The 25,549-nt window shown below is 47.7% G+C and overlaps 1 protein-coding gene across 2 annotated transcripts in view; it reads left to right on the forward strand.

The window, feature by feature from the left end:
* LOC137334499 (plakophilin-2-like) overlaps positions 1-24,538 on the forward strand; it is a 63,468-nt gene extending 38,930 nt beyond the window's left edge. For both annotated transcript variants that reach the window (XM_067999212.1, XM_067999211.1), the window contains exons 7-13: positions 8,879-8,996; positions 10,909-11,067; positions 12,934-13,110; positions 14,232-14,385; positions 15,286-15,475; positions 20,391-20,478; positions 22,903-24,538. In XM_067999212.1, the coding sequence (XP_067855313.1) occupies positions 8,879-8,996; positions 10,909-11,067; positions 12,934-13,110; positions 14,232-14,385; positions 15,286-15,475; positions 20,391-20,478; positions 22,903-22,986 (970 nt within the window). In that variant the 3' untranslated portion in view covers positions 22,987-24,538. The remainder of the gene's footprint in view (positions 1-8,878; positions 8,997-10,908; positions 11,068-12,933; positions 13,111-14,231; positions 14,386-15,285; positions 15,476-20,390; positions 20,479-22,902) is intronic.
* Positions 24,539-25,549: the final 1,011 nt, after the last annotated feature.

The raw sequence follows: 25,549 nt of genomic DNA on the forward strand, positions 1-25,549 counted from the left end.
TCGGACAGCCCTGATGTGTCGAATCAGTTGGAATTGTGCCTTGTGTTGACGTGTTTGGTCGGAATTCCTTTACCTGCGACGGCTTTTAGAGAAGTTAGAATATTGAGCAGAGGAATTACACCAAACACGAGGTGACATTCCTTGCTAATATTGCATAGCGCAGTTTAAACCCATAAGACGTATAATTACCACTGATGCTGTGATTGCCGTACTGACTCCTGCAGCTCTGTTCAGCTGCTGTCAAAGCCCCTTTATGATTTATTCGGCCTCCAGTTCATGCCTGGGTTTGCTGGTTCCCAGTTACCGGTGACTCACCCTTGCTATCAGCGTGTTCCGACATGGGTTGTGACTCATTCATCAACCAGTTGACTAGAGAATGGGAATCAGTTCCTATTTTAATAAGCCGAGCGTTCATGCAAATACAGAGCCATGCGCTGGGTACAGATCACAAGAAATTAGCACGCAGTGCAATTATCAAGGGTTTAAATCTTTCAGTCATTCTGTAAAATCAGCAAAGAGTGGGGTTAATTGCTTCACAGCAGCCTCAGTTAGGAGAGTATCTTCAGGCAGACAGCACGTTATCAGTTATGTGGAGAGACTGGAGAGGCAGGGAGTGTCTGACACTCCCACTGCTCACCCCAGTTAAAATCAGAGCTGAGATTTCTTTGAAGTTTTAACACTGTGCTATTTAGAAATAGTTCACATTTAGAATAACATAGGGTATATTTAGAATAAAGTAAGGTATATTTAAAATAACATATTTAGAATGATATAGGGTATATTTAGAGTAACATAGGGTATATTGTATGCTTTGATAGGTCTTAACAGCCCAGATAGATCTGGGCAAAAGGGAGGAACATTTATTGAAAGAGGTGAAGTTCACTGCAAAGTAAGCTCGAGGTCACTGGAGCGATAAGGGAAAACACATTCCTTTCATAATCTGAAATCTGACCAGATAATGTATCTTAGTGACGTCGACTGAGGGACAAATATTGACCCCAGTCCAAGGAGCAATGGACAAAAGGCTGCACAGAACCTGACATACACACCACATGACTGGATGGTCATGTTATCAATCATTTATGTGACGGGCAAAAGTAGGATTTAATCATTTGCAAAAATCAGGAGATTTCCTGGTGCTTTTCTCGCACTACACTGGTGGCAAGTGTGCACCAGGATGTAGAACTGACAGATTTTCAAACTACTGCCCGAAATAAGGAGACAGCTGGTTTGTTGTCCGTTCTACTTTTCCGATCATCTGGTGTCAGCTGTGGCTCAGTGGGTAGTACTCTTGCCTCTGAGGGTAGAAGGTTATAAATTCATGTCCTACCCCACAGACTTGGCCATAATCCATGCTATAAAAAGGAAGAGATTATAATGGGCAATATGGAAATGGCAGCGACATTAAAAAAATGTTTTTGCATCTGTCTTCACAGTAGAAGACACAAAAAAATACCAGAAATAGTTGGGAACCAAGAGTCTAATGAGAGTGAGGAAATTAAGGTTCCTCCTCATCTCAGTCCTAAATGGCTGACCCCTTATCCTGAGACTATGCCCCCTAGTTCTAAAACTCTCCAGCCAGGGGAAACAACCTCAGAACCTTATGTTTCAGTGAGATCACCTCTCAGTCTTCTACACTCTAGAGAGTATAGGCCCATTCTACTCAATCTCTCCTCATAGGACAACCCCCTCATCCCAGGAATCAATCTAGTGAATGTTAGTTGCACCACCTCTAAGGCAAGTATATCCTTCTCACCAAAGACCTGTACAATTGTAGTAAGACTTCCTTACTCTTGTACTCCAACCCCCTTGCAATAAAGGCCAACATACCATTTGCTTTCCTAATTGCTTGCTGTACCTGCTTGCTAACTTTTTGTGTTTCTTGTGCAGGGACACCCAAATCTCTCTGAACACCAACATTTAATAGTTTCTCACCATTTAAAAAAAAAATTCTGTTTTTCTATTCTTCCTACCAAAGTGAATAACCTCACATTTTCCCACATTATACTCCATCTGCCACCTTCTTGCCCACTCACTTAACCTGTCTATATCCCTTTGCAGACTCTTTGTGTCCTCCTCACAGCTTACTTTCCCACCTAGCTTTGTATCATCAGCAAACTTGGATACATTACACTCGGTCCCTTCATCTAAGTCATTAATATAGATTGTAAATAGCTGAGGCCCAAGCACTGATCCTTGCGACATCCCCCCAGTTACAGCCTGACAACCTGAGACTGACCCGTTTATTTTGTGCTTTCTACTGTGAAGACCGATACAAAATATTTGTTCAGTATCTCTGCCATTTCCTTATTCCCCATTATAATTTCTCCTGTCTCAGCCTCTAAGGCACCAACATTTACATTTGCTAATCTCTTCCTTTCTACATACTTGTAGAAGCTCTTACAATCTGTTTTTATATTTCTTGCTAGTTTACACTCATTCTATTTTTTCCCTTTTTATCAATTTTCTGATCATCCTTTGCTGGTTTCTAAAACTCTCCCAATCCTCAGGCTTACTACTATTCTTGGCAAGATTATAAGCCTCTTCTTTTAATCTAAACTTTTCCTGTGGAGTTTATATTTCTTAATGGAATATATATTCATTGAGAATTTTGAAATATTTCTCTAAATGTTTGCCACTGTTCATCTACTGTCATACTTTTAAATCTAATTTCCCAATCTACCTTAGCCAACTCACCCCTCATTCCTATGTAATTGGCTTTATTTAAGTTTAAGACTCTAGATTCGGACTTAAGTCTCAAACTCAATGTGAAATTCTACCATATTATGATCACTCTTCCCCAGAGGATCCTTTACTGTGAGATTACTAATTAACCCTCTCTCATTACACAATACAAGATCTAAAATAGCCTGTTCCCTGCTTGGTTCCATGACGTATTGCTCTAGGAAACTGTCTGGAATGCATTTCCATGAACTTGTCCCCCAAACTACCTTTGCCAATTTGATTTGCCCAGTCCATATGCAGATTAAAGTCCCCCACGATTATTGCATTACCTTTGTTACAAGCTCCTATTATTTCATGATTAATACTCTGTCCAACGGTATATCTACTATTAGGGGGCCTATAAACTACTCCCACCAGTGAACCTATCAACCAATACTACCAAAAATTGCTTAATTGGTCATTTATTTCATCAGCTACTGTGTCCCCTACATTAACAAAACAATGGGGTAGATTTTGACTTTGTGCCCATTTTACATCTCTCCTGATTGACTTCAATAGAAATAAAAATGGGGAGAGATGTAAAACAGGCTGCCGTCTCGCTGCCATCTCGTTTTACACTATCGCGTAAAGTCAAGACCTACCCCAGTGAAGCGATTTGGGACGTCCAGAGGTCGTGAATGGCGCTATAGAAATGCAGGTTCTTTTTTTCTACTTTCTATCAAGAACTGAACAATCTCATCTGCTGAAATACACGAGGTGGTGATGGACTGGGGTTGACAATTGTAAACAATTTTACAACACCAAGTTATAGTCCAGCAATTTTATTGGAAATACCCGAGTCCAAGGATAAAACCATTCAGTGAGATGGCTGTTTGAAAGTTCTTCTCCCATTCATCTCCATGGAAGCAATGCCTTCAATATTTATCGACTGTAATGGATAGTTCTGTAGTTCCTACAGCCAGCAGGCACACACATCCCGATTGTAATCCATGCATCTGATTCTCTGTTAATTATTAATCTAAATGGCTTCATTTCAACTTTCCTATTTGCTAAATATTGGAGTCGAGCCGCAGCTGCTAACATTTGAAACCTCTTTAGTTCTTGTCTCCCTCTTGTTGTGCAATGCTCATTCTCAAACTGTGAAACCAAATTTAAGATTAGGGAGCAGCAAACTCTTTGAGAACTAAATTCACCATTCTGAAACCAAACAGTGTTCGGTTTCAACACCCGACACTCTCTCGGCAAGTGTCGCCGATTCTGGTTGGACGTGTTCCTGGAGATTTCATCACATGACCACCTGCCTCCAACCACCCCGCCCCCGCACTCCCGCCATTGGTCGCTCGACATGTCCATCCTTGTGGTGCCCCGCCTTTCCCCCGGCCAATCGGAAAGCAAATCGACTCTTCATTACCTGATTGGATGATTCTTGAGTGTCAGGCAACAGCCTTTTCTCCCCCATGTCCAATATTTTTATAACTAATAAATAGAGGTGTTCAAAGAAAATGGAAAAAAACCCCACCCTAATGATTACTTTCCCCAATGATTTTTCTCCCGGGTGTTGCTGGCAGCGGTTTCCTGGTGATCAATCTTCAATTCCTGGAGGGTTGGCGACCCCCTACTGTCGACAGGTGCTGTCTGACCTGCTGAATGTTCGCACCCCTTTCTGTTTTGTTTCAGTCTTCCTGCAGTTTGCCTTTTTTAGTCACTGTTTATTTAGCCTGGCTTCAGGTGTTAGTTCCCTGTGGCAGGGAATGGGTTTTCTGTGAAAGCTGCAACAGTGAAATAGCCCATGGTGACAAGTCCAGCCAGGCATTCCTAATCATCCATTTAACACCCCTCCCCTGCCAATCATTGTTGGCTCATCTCAGATCAGGTGTGTTTACCCAGTCAAAGGGGGTAAATATTGGCAACTAAAGAGAACTTAATACCCTTCCAGGTGGGTGGGTAACATCCTGGCCCATTGTTCTTGGTACAATTATTGAAAACCACCTGAAGTCAGATGTAGTTCTTTCAAATAATAATATAAAGATGGAGATGTAAACTTGTGAAATGTAAGACTTGACACTGGGAGTGTCAGCCTGGATAATGCGCTTGAAACTCTGGAGTGGGGCTTAAACCCACGACCTTCTGACTCAGAGGGGAGAGACTGAGCCAAGGCTGACACCTTGAGTCCGTAATCCACAATGACACTTCCAGTGCCAGTACTGAGGGAGCACTGCACTGTCGGAGGGTCAGTACTGAGGGAGCGCTGCACTGTCGGAGGGTCAGTACTGAGGGAGCGCTGCACTGTCGGAGGGTCAGTACTGAGGGAGCGCTGCACTGTCGGAGGGTCAGTACTGAGGGAGCGCTGCACTGTCGGAGGGGCAGTACTGAGGGAGCGCTGTACTGTCGGAGGGGCAATACTGAGGGAGCGCTGCACTGTCGGAGGGTCAGTACTGAGGGAGCGCTGCACTGTCGGAGGGGCAGTACTGAGGGAGCGCTGCACTGTCGGAGGGGCAGTACTGAGGGAGCACTGCACTGTCGGAGGGTCAGTACTGAGGGAGCGCTGCACTGTTGGAGGTGCCGTCTTTTGGATGAGACGTTAAAACTGACGCCCCTGTCTGCCCTCTCGGGGAATTACGAGATCCCATGGCGTTATTTCAAAGTTATTGTAAACAATTTTACAACACCAAGTTATAGTCCAACAATTTTATTTTAAAATTCACAAGCTTTCGGAGGCTTCCTCCTTCCTCAGGTGAATGTCAAGAAATCCTCGAACCCTTCGCATTTATAAATCACAGAACAATACCTGGTGATTACAGATAGTCTTTTCAACTGCCCGTTGCCAAGGCAACCAAAGTGTTCAGACAGATAGGTGTTACCTACAGGGCCACCGAATATACAAACGGCCAGAACCAAAAAAAACAGAGAGAGAGAAAAGCAGAAACATAGAAACATCCGGAAGGAAAAGACAGCAATTGACCCATTATATTAAAAACAGTTAACTTTTGTTCGCTGGTGGGGTTACGTGTAGCATGACATGAACCCAAGATCCCGGTTGAGGCCGTCCTCATGGGTGCGGAACTTGGCTATCAATTTCTGCTCGACGATTTTGCGTTGTCGTGTGTCTCGAAGGCCGCCTTGGAGAACGCTTACCCGAAGGCCGGTGGCTGAATGTCCTTGACTGCTGAAGTGTTCCCCGACTGGGAGGGAACCCTCCTGTCTGGCGATTGTTGCGCGGTGTCCGTTCATCCGTTGTCGCAGTGTCTGCATGGTCTCGCCAATGTACCATGCTCCGGGGCATCCTTTCCTGCAACGTATGAGGTAGACAACGTTGGCCGTGTCACAGGAGTATGAACCATGTACCTGGTGGGTGGTGTCCTCTCGTGTGATGTTGGTATCTGTGTCGATGATCTGGCATGTCTTGCAGAGGTTGCCGTGGCAGGGTTGTGTGGTGTCGTGGACGCTGTTCTCCTGAAAGCTGGGTAATTTGCTGCGAACGATGGTCTGTTTGAGGTTGGGTGGCTGTTTAAAGGCGAGTAGTGGAGGTGTGGGGATGGCCATAGCGAGGTGTTTGTCCTCATTGATGACATGTTGAAGGCTGCGGAGAACATGGCGTAGTTTCTCCGCTCCGGGGAAGTACTGGACGACGAAGGGTTCTCTGTTGGTTGCGTCCCGTGTTAGTCTTCTGAGGAGGTCTATGCGATTTTTCGCTGTGGCCCGTCGGAACTGTCGATCGACGAGTCGAGCGTCATATCCCGTTCTTACTAGGGCGTCTTTCAGCATCTGTAGGTGTCCATCGCGTTCCTCCTCGTCTGAGCAGACCCTGTGTATTTGCAGGGCCTGTCCATAGGGGATGGCCTCTTTGACGTGGTTAGGGTGAAAGCTGGAAAAGTGGAGCATCGTGAGGTTGTCCGTGGGCTTGCGGTAGAGTGAGGTGCTGAGGTGCCCGTCTTTGATGGAGATTCGTGTGTCCAAGAAAGAAACTGATTCTGAGGAGTAGTCCATGGTGAGCTTGATGGTGGGATGGAACTTGTTGATGTTATCGTGTAGTCTCTTTAGTGATTCTTCGCCGTGGGTCCATAGAAAGAAAATGTCGTCGATGTATCTGGTGTATAGCGTTGGTTGGAGGTCCTGTCCAGTGAAGAAGTCCCGCTCGAACTTGTGCATGAAAATGTTGGCGTATTGGGGTGCGAATTTGGTCCCCATGGCTGTTCCGTGTGTTTGGATAAAGAACTGGTTATCGAAGGTGAAGACATTGTGATCCAGGATGAAGCGGATGGGTTGTAGGATGGCGTCTGGAGATTGGCTGTTGTTGGTGTTGAGTATTGATGCTGTCGCAAACAGCATTATTTCAAAGAGCAGGGGAGTTCTTTTCAAACAATATTAGTAATGGTTCCTCTGAGTGCATTATTATGCTTGGTTCACTTTGTAAGACTCAGCTACCGTCTGATTGTAGGTGATAGTGGAGCGGGTTTGGAGTGGGAATTATGGCAGAGATACCTTCAATCAGCTCCCCAACCTCTGTTGCCATTTCTGCAATTGTCTACCAAAAGGGACGGATGGCAGAGGGTTTTTTTAAAATTCGTTCATGGGATGTGGGCGTCGCTGGCGAGGCCGGCATTTATTGCCCATCCCTAATTGCCCTTGAGAAGGTGGTGGTGAGCCGCCTTCTTGAACCGCTGCAGTCCGTGTGGTGAAGGTTCTCCCACAGTGCTGTTAGGAAGGGAGTTCCAGGATTTTGACCCAGCGACGATGAAGGAACGGCGATATATTTCCATGTCAGGATGGTGTGTGACTTGGAGGGGAACGTGCAGGTGGTGTTGTTCCCATGTGCCTGCTGCTCTTGTCCTTCTAGGTGGTAGAGGTCGCGGGTTTGGGAGGTGCTGTCGAAGAAGCCTTGGCGAGTTGCTGCAGTGCATCCTGTGGATGGTACACACTGCAGCCACAGTGCGCCGGTGGTGAAGGGAGTGAATGTTTAGGGTGGTGGATGGGGTGCCAATCAAGCGGGCTGCTTTGTCCTGGATGGTGTCGAGTTTCTTGAGTGTTGTTGGAGCTGCACTCATCCAGGGTTGAATGACTATATCCGGGGAGCCGCATTCCAATCGTGGGATGATACCCTGTGTCCAGCGGGGGTGGGGTTAAAAATGTAAGGGCTTCCTTCCATGGGCAACAACAACTTGTAGCGCTTTAAATGTAGAAAAAAAGTCACCGAGGCGCAATGAGAGAAAAATTGACATCGAGCCAAAGGAGGAGATATTAAGAGGGGCAACTAAAACATTGGTCTAAGAGGTGGGATTTAAGAAGAGTCTTAAAGGAGACGAGATTTAGAGAGGGAATTCCAGAGCGTGTGGCCTAGGTGCGGTTTTGGAAGATCTTTCGAAGAAGAAATTTATATTGAGCCTTTCACGACCTCAGGACGTCCTAAAGCGCTTTATGGACAATGATGTACTTTTGGAGTGTAGTCACTGTTGTAATGTAGGAAATGCGACAGCCAATTTGCGCATAGCAAGATCCCACAAACAGCAATGAAATAAATGACCAGATAATTGGTTGAGGGATAAATATCAGCCAGGCCAGCGGGAGAACTCCCCTGCTCTTCTTGGAATAGTGTCATGGGATCTTTTACGTCCACCTGAGAGGGGCAGATGGGGCCTCGGTTTAACGTCTCATCCGAAAGACGGCCCCTCCGACGGTGCAGCACTCCCTCAGTACTGCCCCGGGAGTGTCAGCCTGGATTTTGTGCTCAAGTCTCTGGAGTGGGGCCTGAACCCACGACCTTCTGACTCAGAGGTGGCAGAGTGCTGCCCACCGAGACACGGCTGACACTTAACGTGACTACAACCCTGGGGGGGTCCCCCCAGACACACTGCACTGCGGCACTCACGGAGACGGGAGGCAGGGGGAGGGCAGTGAGAAGCCAACCCAACCAGTCCGATGGGATTGCTGTCAGATCGGAAAATCGAGGCTGCGTGTTCTGACCTTCCACTCAAGCCTCTCAACGGGCACCTCCTGTACTTGCTGTGGGCCTTGGGACTCTTTTTCCCTCAATTGATGAGGAAATGCTGATCAACGAGGCTGAGAAACCGAATGTAAAGTTGGATTTGGTGATTGCTCATAACTGCCTTGAGTAGATTTCAGCTTCTGTCAGTTTATTTGTGTACAGCTTCCTGTGTTTTAAGAGCCTCTTCCCCACTGCCCCCTCTCTTTACAGGAACCTCAGCTCTGCCGGACCAGAGGGTCGAAAGGAAATGAGGGACTGCGAGGGCCTGATTGACTCCCTCGTTCACTACATTCAGTTCACTATTGCCAATAATCAAGAGGATGACAAGGTAAACGTAACAAAAAAGATTGGGCGGAGCCTTGGACTGGGATGGGAAGGCACGGGCCAGGAAATTCCTCCGAGCCGCGTCAGAGGGACCTCCGGACGTCCCAAAGCTCTTTACAGCCAATGAAATACTTTTGAAGTGTAGTCACTGTTGCAATGTAGGAAAAACAGCAGCCAATTTGCACACAGCAAGATCCCACAAACAGCAATGTGATAATGACCAGATAATCTGTTTTTAATGATGTGGGTTAAGGGATAAATATAAGCCCCAGGACACCGGGGAGAACTCCCCTGCTCTTCTTCAAATAGTGCAGTGGGATCTTTTACATCCACCTGAGAGGGCAGACAGGGCCTCGGTTTAACGTCTCATCTGAAAGACGGCACCTCCAGCAGTGCAGCACTCCCTCAGTACTGCATTGGGAGTGTCAGCCTGGGTTTTGTGCTCAAGTCTCTGGAGTGAGACTTGAACCCATGACCTTCTGACTCGGGCGAGAGAGAGAGAGAGAGAGAGAGACCCACTGAGCCACACGAAAGCACAGCCCTCTGCGATTGGACGAACCTTTCAGCATATCGGTTACTCAGACATTCACATCTGGTAGTGTGCCCCAGGGGGCCTGTGCAGCCTCTGCCAGGACCACATCTGCCCACCCGAGACCGTTTCACTTCTCCCTGCAGGGTCACGGCGCTGGCCGGAGGGAACGAGACACCTCAAGGGCAGCCTGATCCGCCTGACATCCCTCCGCAAATCCCCCTGCTGCTCCGGACACCTCCGACCCGGCAAATCCGGCCATGCTGGACTTGGGATCGGGAGGCAAAAAAATAAATAATAATCAGCGAACAACTGGCACAAAGGTTCCTTTAAACCAAAGTGTTTGCAGTAAATAAAAACGAACCAACCTTACAACTAGGGCCCAGAACAGGCATCAAAGCACTGACCTTTAACCTCTGCGGCACTTCTAAAGGGTCTCCCACCTAAAGGACATTACTGGACTAGTAATCCAGAGAATGAGAGTTCGAATCCCACCAAGGGCAGGTTGAGAATTTGAATTCAGTTTAAAACAATCTGGAAGTCAAAAAATCTTGGTATCAGTAAAAGTGACCGTGAAGCCGTCGTAAAAACCCGACTGGGTTGGAAACCTGCCGTCCTTACCCGGTCTGGGCCTATATGTGACTCCAATCCCACACCAACGTGGTTGACTCTTAACTGCCCTCTGAAATGGCCGAGTAAGACATTCAGTCATCTCAAACACATCGGTTCAAGAAGAAGGCCCACCACCACCTTATCAGGGCGACTAGGGATGGCCAATAAACACTGACCTTGCCAGCGACGCCCACATCCCGAGAATGAATTTTTAAAAACCCTCGTCTTGCCAGTTTCCTGGGCATGCTAGTGACTCGGGTAGAAATGAGTCCGTTATACGAGATTTTCAGTTCCGTTGACTTCAATAGAACGGAATAGATTGAACGCGGGACGAGTAACGAGTGTCCGATGTGATACCGTTCGTTTCGCGTTATCGTCCAGGACAAATTTCTACCCCTCGGTGTCCCAACACGTCCAAAATGGCACCGGGCCCTTGCCTATCCCCCTTGTGCGTATCCTGATAAAACCTCTGTCTTCTCCAGAGAGGAGCTTCAAACGCTTCCTCCAGGCCTGACTGGAGACCCGTGGGCTGATATTGGACACTGGCCCGGTGAGACTCCGTGCCGTTCGCCCTCCCACTCTGTCAGGCCAAAATAGAGGCATAACGGACACAGAGATCTATTCCCTGTAGATGGCCCCATGAGGCCCACCAACGTGGCATGAAGAGGAAAAGCTTTGGGCGCCTCTGGTTTAGGGGTTAAACTCTCTGGTGACTGAGCTCAACTGCGTTCACATCACTGGGCTAAGATAAATCTCGTTGCTTTTTCCTTCTCAGACCACAGAGAACTGCATGTGCATCTTGCACAATCTGTCCTTCCAGCTGGAGAACGAACTGGCCGGCACCTACTCCAGAAACCTTGCCTGGAAGAGCGACACGTCGGCTCGCAAGAAATCGCCAGGCTGCTTTGGTGCCCGCAGCCCAAGGCTGAAAGAGGTAGGCACTGAACCCCATCCTCCTCCTCCTCGTGACGTGGGATCAAACGGTTGCTTCACACAAAATTTTTTTTTAAACTTTAAATCAAACTACTGGGAAAAAATATTTGTGAGTTATGCAGGCAGAACCGGATTGAGTCGGCTAGACACGATCATTACATCGAATGTACAGCACAGGAACAGGCCATTCGGCCCAACAGGTCCATGCTGGTGTTTATGCTCCACACGAGCCTCTTCCCACCATGAAATAAGGCTTGCGTTTATATAGCACCTTTCACAACCTCAGAATGTCCCAAAGTGCTTCACAGCCAATGAAGTATTTTTTTGAAGTTCAGTCACTGTTGTAATGTAGGAAACGTGGCAGCCATTTTGCGCACAGCAAGATCCCACAAACAGAAATGAAACAAATGACCAGATAATCTATTTTTTAGCGATGTTGGTTGAGGGATAAATATCGGCCCAGGACACCGGGGAGAACTCCCCCCTGCTCTTCTTCGAAATAGTGGCCATGGGATCATTTACATCCACCTGAGAGGGGCAGACGGGGCCTCGGTTTAACATCTCGTCCGAAAGACAGAAAACCATAGATGAATGAGGTCCTGTGATTAAAGAAACAGCGTAGCACAGTGCCATTGAACATTGGACATGAGGTATCCAGTTCTGGCCCTGTGTGGGAGGATTGGTAGGCCCCAGACTGAGAGGGCAAAATTGACCAAGTTTCAAGTGTGTTGACATCAGGTACCGGTATGTAATGGTTACGTTACTGGACTAGTAAGTTCTGCATGAGTTCAAATCCCACCATGGCAGTTTGAGAATTTGAATTCAATTAATAATCTCGAAGTAAAAAACTGGTCTCAACCACGAAGCTGTCGGATTGCCGTAAAAACCCAACTGGTTCACTGATCCCCTTTAGGGAAGGAAACCTGCCGTCCTTACCCGGCCTGGGCCTATATGTGACTCCAGTCCCCACAACAACGTGGTTGATTCTTAACTGCCCTCTGAAGTGGCCTAGTAAGACACTCAGTTATATCAAAACCGCTACCACCTTCTCAGGGCGACTAGGGATGGGTCATAAATGCCGGCCCATCAATGCCCACATCCTGGGAATGAGAAAAAAAGGCGAGAACAGGACCAGGCTCAGTTGTGATGGCTCCTGTGGACAAATAGCACGTGTGAACACCTTCAAGAACTGAGTGAGGTACCAGAGGGGTACCTGTGCAATTGTGGGGTAAATTCACCTGCGCATCAAGCAAGGGGGTCACAACACAGGTCAAAGGTAGGGCTACAAGACCGTAGCCTTGGTCCTTTGACCCCGACTCTCTTTGAGCATGGGAGGAGGAGTTAGCCCGGTCTTCGCAGGGTCAGCACGTTCAGGAGTATCGGGGCCTGGGTGTGGGACGCACTGGGTAACACAGGTGGTACGCGGGCTTCAGTGCCCGGCAGTCAGCCGCACGCCCATTTCAGGGCTGGCTTGGGAGGTGGGGGTGAAGATCGGGCCTCGCTGGCTTTCCGGGGAAGGGGGTTGGGGAGGAAAGGGTGACCAGGGTGGGGGTGGTGGGCTCCTCGCTCGAGAGCGGCTTAAACTGAAATCGGGGGTCCCACGTGGATCGTAGGACCCCCCCCCCCCAACTTCCCGCCAGGAGCCACATCCACCGCCACAACCAACGGGGTTAAAATGGGGAATCTGCGGGAAATTGGGCCACTCCATTTTAACGGCTCTTTTCCCGTCAATTGGGGAGAGGTGAAACGCTCACTTCTTTGCAATATGAAAGCCTCGGTTTGTGAATGGTTTTGCATCCTGTTACACGGAGGAGAGGGGGAGAAATTCATTTCATGTTAATGACAGTTTATCGATCTTTCGTACCAGGAGGGAATGATCAATATTCCCTGTATTGAGGAGAAGAGGAATCCTAAGGGTGTCGAGTGGCTCTGGCACAGTCTGGTAGTGAGGATGTACCTGTCTCTGGTCACAAGGAGCACCAGAAACTACACCCAGGAGGCATCCCTTGGAGCCCTTCAAAACCTGACGGCCAGCAACGGACCAGTAAGATAAACCCCAGTAATAGTGTCGGGGATAACGGGATTGGCGTCATCTCATCACTCACACATCACACAACACATGCATTATTTTACACTGCGCATCGTGAGGTGAGACCAAACTGTTCCCAAACTTGCTGCAGGGGTACAGGCAGCATCTGCAGCTCGCTGTTCAAACCTCCTGGGGTACAGGGTGAGACGGGGTGGGGGGTAGGTGGAGGAGGGGGGCGGCGGGGGGGGAGTCATTTGAGTTCCCTGTACAATTTGGAGTCGGATCACAGAACTGAGGCCTTGTTTACACAACTTCAAAGCAGAAACCGTTTCACAGTGACCCTACACCTGCTGTATGAGTGCGAGTGCATTCTGACTCCGTGAAATCATTTCCGTTCATTACTGATATTAAATACTATTACACTACTGATAAATACTATTACATTATTGATATTAATTACTAGTACACAATTGATAAATACTATTATACTACTGAAGTTAAATATTATTACACTACTGATAGTAAATATTATTACACTTCCTATATTAAATACTATTACACTCCTGATAGGAAATCCGATTCCATTACTGATATTAAATATTATTACATCACTGCTATTAAACACTATTACACTGCTGATATTAAACACTATTACACTGCTGATATTAAACACTATTACACTGCTGATATTAAACACTATTACACTGCTGATATTAAACACTATTACACTGCTGATATTAAACACTATTACACTGCTGATATTAAACACTATTACACTACTGATAGTAAACATAATTACACTGCTGATATTAAATATTATTACGCTACTGATAATTACTATTATACTACTGATATTAAATACTATCACACGATACCAGTGGCCTGTTACTGAGACACGACCCTAAAGGCAGATTGTTCACTATCTCGCAGCCTGTTGGTAGTTGAAATGTTCCCTTATGTGTTTTTTTGTTACTACCCTGTTTTATTTTATTTTCATGGTACAGTAAAGCTGGATGCATTGTACCTTCCCTGTAGATGGCGTAAGACTGTTAGAAGTTTTCCCAGGCGAAACATTTTTTAAACAATGTACCCGAAGGTATTGGGATTTATATTTGAGCTTGTTTTGTTGTTAATAGATGGGATACACCATTTCTGAGATCATCACATCGAAGGAGAACGGTCTCCAGCACATCAGACGGATGTTGTACTCGAAGGAGCAAAGCGTGCAGAAAGCAGCAGTCTCACTACTGAGGAACATGTCACGAAACCCCAAGGTCCACGATGAGCTGGGTGTGTAGAATCTTGTCTTTAGTCAGCTTTACTAAACGGGAAACACGGTGCAGGTCTCGGGGAGGGGAATAAAATGAAGAACTGCTTAAAACATCAACGGAAATATGACTTTGGGTCCTGTTAAGCCTAAAATTTGCGGTGTGAATTTACAGTCCATTCAGAACTGGTGTAAATGCAGGAAACTCCTGAACTCTTTTGCAGGGGCCGGGGGGAGGGGCAGGGGCCGGGGGGAGGGGCAGGGGCCGGGGGGAGGGGCAGGGGCCGGGGGGAGGGGCAGGGGCCGGGGGGAGGGGCAGGGGCCGGGGGGAGGGGCAGGGGCCGGGGGGAGGGGCAGGGGCCGGGGGGAGGGGCAGGGGCCGGGGGCAGGGGCCGGGGGCCGGGGGCAGGGGCCGGGGGCAGGGGCCGGGGGCAGGGGCCGGGGCCGGGGGCCGGGGCCGGGGGCAGGGGCCGGGGGCAGGGGCCGGGGGGAGGGGCAGGGGCCGGGGGGAGGGGCAGGGGCAGGGGCAGGGGGGTGCGTGCAGAGCCATGTTAATGAGCAGCAGAGGGCTTCGCAGAACTGGCGCAAAAGATCGAGGAAACGCGGGCGTAGTGTTAAAAACTGACCTAACGCGCAATCCAATCTCGCAACAGGGCGTTAGGCCCTCGATTTACACGTGCGAAGGGCCTACGGAGGAGCCCTAACCAATATGGCGGGCGCCTGCACTTCTGGCATGGAATGAACATGCGCACGCTGCCCGCCGTAATCGACCCTTGGGCGTAAAACAGGGTCCAATTTCTAGGCCAACGAGCCAGCAGTTGCCTGATTACGGGAGCAGGAATGGGAGCAAGGAAATTCCCAGCCATTCGATTCTGTTGAAGTTGTGTACCGGATGAAAATTGTTGAATTTTATTTTCTTCCAGCTAATCTGATCATGCCTGATCTGATCTCAATACTTCCTGAACTGGACAAGGAATCTACGGTGCCCAATAACACGGTGGCCTTCACCTGCGACATGCTAAACAACCTGATTCAAAACAACCCACAAAATGCTCGCAACTTTGTCCATAACGGAGGCATGAAGAGAGTCCTCGGCATTAGCAGGAACGACCGGTGAGTGGCACTGACGCCCGAGACCGCAAAGGAACATAGGAACAGGAGGAGGCCGTTCAGCCCCTCGAGCCTGTGACGCCATTCAGTTACATCAGGGCTGACCTGTATCTTAACTCCATCGACCAGCCTTGGATCCATAACCCTTAATACCCTTACCTAACAAAAATCTGTCAATCTCAGTTTTGAAATTTTCAATTGACCCCCAGCCTCAACAGCTTTTTGGGGGAGAGAGTTCCAGATTTCCACTCCCCTTTGTGTGAAGAAGTGCTTCCTGACATCACCCCTGAACGGCCTGGCTCTAATTTTAAGATTGTGCCCCCTTCTGGACTCTCCCACCAGAGGAAATAGTTTCTCTCCATCTATCTTATTAACTCCATTTAATCACCTGAAACACCTCTATTATATCACTCCTTAATCTTCTTTACTTGTCCTCATAATTTAACCCTTTTAGCCCCGGTATCATTCTGGTGAATCTGCGCTGCACCCCCTCCAAGGCCAATATATCCTTCCTGAGGTGCGGTGCCCAGAACTGAACCCAGTCTCCAGATGGGGTCTGAACAAAGCTTTATATGAACTGAAGCATCACTTCCTCCCCTTTGTATTCCTGCCCCTTGAGATAAAGACCAACATTCTGTTAGCCTTTTAAATAACTTTTTGTACCTGTCCGCGAGCTATCGGTGATTTCTGTACATGGACTCCTAAATCTCTCTGGAATGTAGACAGGTCTTGTGATTAATGTATGTCTGACACGCACCAGACATTGGGGATCATTTTGACGTTGTGAGATAGTGTAAAAACAGGCAATAGCGAATCAGCAATCCCATTTTACATTTCACCCCGATTTTTATTCCCGTCGAGTTCAGTGTGTGCCAGCCAGCGGCCAACAGGGGTCTCCAGGAATTGCTGCAGAGGGACTCACTGAATCATTTGTCAAGACTGAGTTCCCCAGCAAGTTAGTGCAGAGGCTAGATTGGCGGGAGAGTCGGCCTGTACTAAGCCCCACTTGTGGGACCGTTCAACAAAAGCAACGACAAAAACTTGCATTTATATAGCGCCTTTAACATAGTACAACATCCCAAGGCACTTCACAGGAGCAATTATCAAACAAAATTTGACACCGAGCCACGTAAGGAGATATTAGGACAGGTGTCCAAAAGCTTGGTCAAAGATGCAGGTTTTAAGGAGAGTCTTAAAGGAGGAGAGAGAGGTAGAGAGACAGAGAGATTTTGGGAGGGAATTCTAGAGCTTAGGGCCTAGGCAGCTGAAGGCACGGCCGCCAATGGTGGAGTGATTAAAATCGGGGCTGCGCGAGGGCCAAGAAATGGAGCAGCGCAGAGATCTGGGAGGGTCGTAGGGCTGGAGGAGGTCACAGAGATAGGGAGGGGGGAGGCCACGGAGGGATTTGAAAACAAGGTTGAGAATTTTAAAATCGAGTCGTTCCCAGACCAGGAGCCAATGTAGGTCAGCGAGCACAGGGGGTGATGGGTGAACGGGACTTGGTGCGAGTTAGGATACGGGGCAGCAGAGTTTTGGATGAGCTCAATGTTATGGAGGGTGGAAGATGAGAGGCCGGCCAGGAGAGCGTTGGAATGGTCAAGTCCGGAGGTAACAAAGGCAGGGAACCTCCTGGCCTACTGACAGGCTTCAGGGAACAGCAGCAGATGGGAGGGAAATGGGTGGGATTGTGAGGAGCGATTATGTGAATTGGGGGCATGTTCTCACTGGAAAAGAGAAGTTTGAGAGGTGTTGGGATTGCTGTCTGTAGGATTCGAAAGGGACCGGATAATGTCGACCATGAAAAGCTGTTTTACCCTGTCCAGAGCAGCAGAACCAGAGGGCACGGCCCGCACTCGAAGGGGGGAAATTCAAAACTAATCTGCAGAAACAATATTTCAGTGAGCAAGTGGGCGATCCAGGGAGACGGTGGAAGCAGTTAGTGTTGATTCATTCGAATGCAAATTAGACCGATTTTCTTTCAGATAATAACATTTTGGGATAATTTTGAGACATGCTCGGGAGGAACAGGTGACTTTGGACCTCTGGTTCCCAAAGCTCTCCCCCACTGGGGGTTTTCCTCACCTCATGTCTGGGTCTGTTGGAGACTCATTGATAGAGATTTATTGCTGGGATTAGTCAATGACTCCAGTATCATTGTATTGTGTGAGTATCCGGATGGTAGAAGGCGAACGAGATGGACCTTGGTCTTTTTTTAGCAATTGCTATGTTCCTGTGAACATAGGAGCAGGAGTAGGCCAATCGGCCCCTCGAGCCTGCTCCGCCATTCAATAAGATCATGGCTGATCTGATCCTAACCTCAAATCTAAATTCATGTCCAATTTCCTGCCCGCTCCCCGTAACCCCTAATTCCGTTTACTTCTAGGAAACTGTCTATTTCTGTTTTAAATTTATTTAATGATGTAGCTTCCACAGCTTCCTGGGGCAGCAAATTCCACAGACCCACTACCCTCTGAGCGAAGAAGTTTCTCCTCATCTCAGTTTTGAAAGAGCAGCCCCTTATTCTAAGATTATGCCCCCTAGTTCTAGTTTCACCCATCCTTGGGAATATCCTTACCGCATCCACCCGATCAAGCCCCTTCACAATCTTATGTTTCAATAAGATCGCCTCTCATTCTTCTGAACTCCAATGAGTAGAGTCCCAATCTACTCAACCTCTCCTCATATGTCCACCCCCTCATCCCCGGGAATAACCGAGTGAACCTTCTTTGTACTGCCTCGAGAGCAAGTATGTCTTTTCTTAAGTATGGACACCAAAACTGTATGCAGTGTTCCAGGTGCGGTCTCACCAATACCTTATATAACTGCAGCAATACCTCCCTGTTTTTATATTCTATCCCCCTAGCAATAAACGCCAACATTCCGTTGGCCTTCTTGATCACCTGCATACTAACTTTTTGATTTTCTTGCACTAGGACCCCCAGATCCCTTTGTACTGCAGTACTTTCCAGTTTCTCGCCATTAAGATAATAACTTACTCTCTGATTTTTCCTGCCAAGGTGCATAACCTCACATTTTCCAATATTGTATTGCATCTGCCAAATCTCCGCCCACTCACCCAGCCTGTCTATATCCCCTTGTAGGTTTTTTATGTCCTCCTCACTCTCTACTTTCCCTCCCATCTTTGTATCATCTGCAAACTTTGATATGTTACACTCGGTCCCCTCCTCCAAATCGTTAATATAGATTGTAAAGAGTTGGGGACCCAGCACCGACCCCTGCGGAACACCACTGGCTATTAGTTGCCAGTCTGAGAATGAACCATTTATCCCAACTCTCTGCTTCCTGTTAGATAACCAATCCTCCACCCATGCCAGAATATTACCCCCAATCCAGTGATTCTTTATCTTGAGCAATAATCTTTTATGTGGCACCTTGTCGAATGCCTTCTGGAAGTCTAAATACACTACGTCCACTGGTTCCCCTTTATCCACCCAATATGTTATGTCCTCAAAGAACTCAAGCAAATTTGTCAGACATGACTTCCCCTTCATAAAGCCATGCTGACTTTGTCCTATTAAATTATGTTTATCCAAATGTTCTGCTACTGTCTCCTTAATAATAGACTCCAAAATTTTACCCACCACAGATGTTAGGCTAACTGGTCTATAATTTCCAGCCTTCTGCCTACTACCCTTTTTAAATAAGGGTGTTACATTAGCAGTTTTCCAATCTGCCGGGACCTTTGCCGAGTCCAGAGAATTTTGGAAAATTATTACCAAAGCATCCACAATCCCTACTGCCACTTCCCTCAAGACCTTAGGATGTAAGCCATCAGGTCCAGGGGATTTATCCGCCTTGAGTCCCATTAATTTACTGAGTACCAATTCCTTAGTGATCTTAATCGTATTTAGCTCCTCCCTCCCTAGAGCCCCCTGCTTGTCCAGTGTTGGGATATTCTTCGTGTCCTCTACCGTAAAGACTGAAACAAAATATTTGTTCAGCATTTTTGCCATCTCCATGTTTGCCACCATTAATTTCCCGGTCTCATCCTCTAAGGGACCTACGTTTGCCTTAGCCACCCTTTTTCTTTTTATATAACTGTAGAAACTCTTGCTATCTGTTTTTATATTTTTTGCTAATTTATTTTCATAATCTATCTTCCCTTTCTTAATCAATCCTTTAGTTACTTTTTGCTGTCTTTTGAAGACTTCCCAATCTTCTATCCTCCCACTAAGTTTGGCTACCTTATATGTCCTTGTTTTTAGTCGGATACTATCCTTAATTTCTTTACTTAGCCACAGATGGCTGTCATTTCTTTTACACCCTTTTTTCCTCAGTGGAATATATATTTTTTGAAAGTTGTAAAATAACTCCTTAAATGAACACCACTGCTCATGTACCATCTTACCCTTTAATCTATTTTCCCAGTCCACTTTAATCAATTCCGCTCTCATACCATCTGGTCTGGTTCCCGACCCTCCTGCCACTGGAAACAGTTTCTCCTTATTTACTCGATCAAAACTCTTAATAAATTTGAACACTCCAAACTTTGTGTCATCTGCAAACTTTGAAATTACACCCTCTATACCCAAGTCCAGATCATTAATATATATCAAAAAGAGCAGTGATCCTAATACTGACCCCTGGGGAACACCACTGTATACTTCACTCCAGTCTGAAAAACAACCGTTCACCACTACTCTCTGCTTTCTGTCCCTTAGCCAATTTTGTATCCACACTGCCACTGTCCCTTTAATCCCATGGATTTTAATTTTGCTAACAAGTCTATTATGTGGCACTTTATTAAACGCCTTTTGAAAGCCCAGATACACATCAACTGCACTATCCTCATCAACCCTCCCCGTTACTCCGTCACAGAACTCAATCAAGTTAGTCAGACAGGATTTGCCTTTTAACAAATCCGTGGAATCTGTAATGTTGCTCTCTTGTTTTCCAGTAATGTACCCACCAAGCCTGGCATGGCTGCCTCCAATCTGCTATACAGCTTGTGGTTGCATCGAGAGCTTCACAGTGCTTACAAAAAGGTAGGTTATTGAGAATTTCTATCGCTGAATCACCTCGTGGCTGCCATATTTCTCCAGGTGTGGAGATGCCGGTGATGGACTGGGGTTGACAATTGTAAACAATTTTACAACACCACGTTATAGTCCAACAATTTTATTTTAAATTCACAAGCTTTCGGAGACTTCCTCCTTCCTCAGGTAAATGTTCAGGAGCTCCTTGAAGCCTACGCATTTATACATATAGAACAATACATGGTGTTTACAGACTGCCCCTGCAACCTCTCTGTCTGAACACGGTGATTGCCTTGGCAACGGGCAGTTGCAGGGGCAGTCTGTAAACACCATGTATTGTTCTATATGTATAAATGCGTAGGCTTCAAGGAGCTCCTGAACATTTACCTGAGGAAGGAGGAAGCCTCCGAAAGCTTGTGAATTTAAAATAAAATTGCTGGACTATAACTTGGTGTTGTAAAATTGTTTACAATATTTCTCCAGGGGTTATTTAAGTCACACAGCAGCGTTGTGGTGAACGGCTTTTCCCTTTACGTTGTGTTGCCTCATTCCAGCTGCCAAGCCTGACCTGGCTCCAAAACGAAGGCTCCTGAGGTTGTCTCTCACATGTTTCTGGTCAGCTCGAGAGCCCCCCACCCCCCGACAACGGCCATTCCGAATTTACACAGCAATTCTTGGCATCGGTGCAAAGGAACCCACTGCGGTTGTGTTTTAAATTTTAAAATTCTCATCCTTGTGTTCAAATCCCTCCATGGCCTCGCCCCCTCCCTATCTCTGTAACCTCCTCCAGCCCCACAACCCTCCGAGATCTCTGCGTTCCTCCAATTCTGACCTCTTGTGCATCCCCGATTTTAATCGCTCCACCATTGGCGGCCGTGCCTTCAGCTGCCTAGGCCCTAAGCTCTGGAATTTCCTCCCTAAACCTCCCCGCCTCTCTACCCCAACCCCTGGGACCCCGACCCTTGGCAGTCCTTTGCCTTGAGAGGAGCAGACAGAAGTTCTGACCTTTACGAGAGAAACAGAAAGTCCAACAAAACCAGGTCTCCCCCGTTTATCTGGGGGTCCCCATCGTAATTACAGCAGGAGACCAGCGGAACCCCCCCCCACCGGCCACGAGGCATGTCGGGGCCGATGGGTTAAAATCCGGCCATGAAATTGAATTAAATAAATCTGGTATTTTGTGGACTGGGCCAGGATGAATGACCATAAGGTGTTTGGATTGAGGTAAAAACCCAACTGGTTCACGAATGTCCTTCAGGGAAGGGAACTTGCTGTCCTTACCCGGTCTGGGCCTACACGTAACTCCAGTCCTCACACTGTGTGCTTGACTCATAATGCCCTTCTGACATGGACTCACAAGCCACTCAGTTAAGGCCGTCTCCAGATGAAGGCCAATCACCACCTTCTGTTTAAACTAATGGCTCTGTTCCGAGTCTCCCAATTCTTCCTCCTGTTTTTGGGGGGAATTTGAACCCATCCCACTGGGCGGGAATGGGGCCGGTCCAAAGAATTACTGCCCCGTTCCCACTCGATTCCTGGCCATGCCGCCTTAAGTGGGCCCTTTATTTTAGGTAGCTGCTCCCTATTAAAATTCATCCACCTCCCTTCCTCTCTGCACCAAAGGTCAAAATTAGTGCAGTACTGAGGGAGCGCTGCACTGTCGGTACTGAGGGAGCGCCGCACGGTCGGAGGGTCGGTACTGAGGGAGCGCCGCACGGTCGGAGGGTCGGTACTGAGGGAGCGCTGCACTGTCGGAGGGTCGGTACTGAGGGAGCGCTGCAGTGTCGGAGGGTCGGTAATGAGGGAGCCCTGCACTGTCGGAGGGTCGGTACTGAGGGAGCGCCGCACGGTCGGAGGGTCGGCACTGAGGGAGCGCTGCACTGTCGGAGGGTTGGTACTGAGGGTGCGCTGCACTGTCGGACGGTCAGTACTGAGGGTGCGCTGCACTGTCAGAGGGTCGGTACTGAGGGAGCGCCGCACTGTCGGAGGGTCGGCACCGCGGGAGCGCCCCGCACTGTCAGAGCTCCCCTCTTTTGGATGAGACATAAAACTGAGGCCCCGTCTGCCCTCTCAAGTGGATGTAAAAGATCCCACGGCTACTATTTCAAAGAAGAGCAGGGGGAGTTCTCCCCAGTGTCTTGGACAATATTTATCCCTCAACCAACATCACTAAAAATAAAATGACCTGGTCACTATCACATTGCTGTTTGTGGGATCTTGCTGTGCGCAAATTGGCTGCCACGATTCCTACATTACAACAGTGACTACACTTCAAAAAGTAATTAATTGGCTGTCAAGCACTTTGAGATGCCCTGAGGTTGTGAAAGGCGCTATATAAATGCAAGTCTTCCTTTCTGCCCCGTTAGTTATTGTGAAATGACTTTGTACAGCCAGTTGTAACAGAAATATTGTTTTGTTTTGTTTTATTTGAAGGCTGGATTCACAAAGACAGATTTCATCAATAGCCGGACAACAAAGGCGTATCATGCAGCTCGGGAACGGAAATCACCTCACTGAGAGAGACAGGCTCCGCGATGGAAACCGCAAAATAAGGCTTTAATGAGAAAATGGGACGTTTGGTGTAAAAAGTGACATTCTATGGAATTCCCGCAGGTTTATCCGCTCGGGATCTGAGTCATACGGACCAGGAGGATTCCAAGTTCTGCTCCGTGCTGAGATAACCTGATCCCAGTCTGCAATTGGTTGCAGAGCCCTTGGGCTAGAAAATCAGCCGTAGCTCCATAACCCTGATTGCTGCCCCGATAACTCCCACGGTGCTTGGAGGCCGGATCAGACTCGTCTTTGATGCCCCAACAGTCGAATAGCGACCGGTGACAATGGGATGGCACTCCAACAACTGGTCAACATTTTCAGGGAAGGAGAAGGATAATAAGGGACATTATTGTACAAGGCGTCAAATATCAAAATAATCGTGGCACCAAAATTCTCTGTCTTCACCATCCTTTGAGAGAGACATGGTTCAGCTACTTAATTAGAACACACCATGTCAGTCAAACGGTTAGTCTCGACCGAGTTAAAATTTCCATGCACAGGCTGTGCCCTGTGGAAGATGTAAATTTATGTTGTTTGCATTTACCAGTGATAAGTCTTTAGAAGGGAAGTTTTGTTTTAATTCATTCGTGGGATGTGGTGAGGCCGGCATTTATTGCCCATCCCTAATTGCCCTTGAGAAGGTGGTGAGCTGCCTTCTTCTTGAACCGCTGCAGTCCGTGTGGTGACGGTTCTCCCACAGTGATGTTAGGAAGGGAGTTCCAGGATTTTGACCCAGCGACGATGAAGGAACGGCCGATATATTTCCAAGTCGGGATGGTGTGTGATTCGGAGGGGAGCCTGGAGGTGGTGGTGTTCCCATGCATCTGCTGCCCCTGTCCTTCTGGGTGGTGGAGGTCGTGGGTTTGGGAGGTGCCGCCGAAATGGATAAACATCTGGAATAGAAAAATGTAAAAGAATGTGACGAAAGAGCAGGGGGAGTGGGACTAATTGGAACAGCTCTTTCAGAGAAGCTGGCACAGGCACGATGGGTCGAATGGCCTCCTTCTGTGATGTATGATTCTACGGCTTAGAAACTGGATCATGCCCGATTCTGGGCGAGTGGGGGGGGGCGGGACCTGGGGAGCGATGGCCAGCAGCGGCCTACAGATTAAATGCAATTAATAAATTAAATTAAATTTAATCACAATACGATAAGTAAAAAGTTCACACATCCCTTTCCGGTTCTAGCCTCCATCAGTCCCTTTGGCACGTGCCTTGGACGCCTACGGAGAAGCCACGTCCAATATGGTGGGCGGCGCACCTCTGGCGCGGAATGAGCCGCATCTCAACCGCCCGCCATATTGGACCCTCAAGCGCCCGTTCTGTGCCTGTAAAAACGGACAGAACGCGACCCGATTTCAGGGCGGTTGAGTCTGGTATTGGGTCAACAGCTGATGCCTGCAGTTCCAATCGGGATGTGTTCCTGCTCCGTTCCCTTCATAGAGTTATACAGCACGGATAGAGGCCCTTCGGCCCATCGTGTCCTCGCCGGCCATCAAGCTCAGTCTAATCTAATCCCATATTCCAGCATTTGGTCCGTAGCCTTGTATGCAAGGCACTTCCTCTGACCCTGTACGTCAAGACCGCTGCTATCTCCGCTCACTCGCAAAGCTCAGTGTGATATCCTTCATTCCTTCTTTGTCAGTTACTCATTTACATTTAGTTGCTTTTCCAATGGGGGTTTTTATTGGGGGGGGGTGGGCAGGGAGAGGGGAGGAATATTTGAGTCAATGTATTTTTCCAGAGCCTCTCGAGCTGGAGCTTGGGTGTATTTAATCTTTGCTTTGGTTTGGAGATGGTGTTAAACATTAAACAGACATTTGAAGTTTTATCCTGTTCGGTTAATCTGTCAGAGTTTCACTGAGCTGCATTCTTTAGCAGAATAAAAATAGCTTCCTCCACCGTTTGATAATCCTGCGGGTGTCCAGATTTGTACACGTTCACCTCAGGCGTCTGCTCAACCACAGAACTGTGCACGCAGCGACACGCACTGGTGATCGTAACTCGTGGCTGGATTGCTGTGAATTGTTTCTTTTAGAGGCGAGGGGGGTACATATCTGGCCCTCCATTGTGGAATCCCACCTGAACTTTCTCCCATTCGAGTCACTCCATCAGTTCACTGCCCAAGTAATGAATAGGTTCAAAATGATGGGTTTTGATCGAGTAAATAAGGAGAAACTGTTTCCAGTGGCAGAAGGGTCGGTAACCAGGGGACACAGATTTAAGGTAATTGGCAAAAGGTCCAGAGGGGAAATAAGATGAAATTTGTTTCTTACGCAGCGAGTTGTTCTGATCTGGAATGCGCTGCCTGAAAGGGCGGTGGAAGCAGATTCAATAATAACTTTCAAAAGGGAATTGGATAAATAATTGAAGGGGAGAAATTTGGGGAAAGAGCAGGGGGAGTGGGACTAATTCAACAGCACTTTCAAAGAGCCGGCACAGGCACGATGGGCCGAATGGCCGCCTTCTGTGCCTTAAGGTTCTATTCTAGGTGAAAATTATCTGCTTGGGGCATTTTCCCCAAAGA

The sequence above is a fragment of the Heptranchias perlo genome, chromosome 18, assembly GCF_035084215.1.
Source record: "Heptranchias perlo isolate sHepPer1 chromosome 18, sHepPer1.hap1, whole genome shotgun sequence".
NCBI lineage: Eukaryota > Metazoa > Chordata > Chondrichthyes > Hexanchiformes > Hexanchidae > Heptranchias > Heptranchias perlo.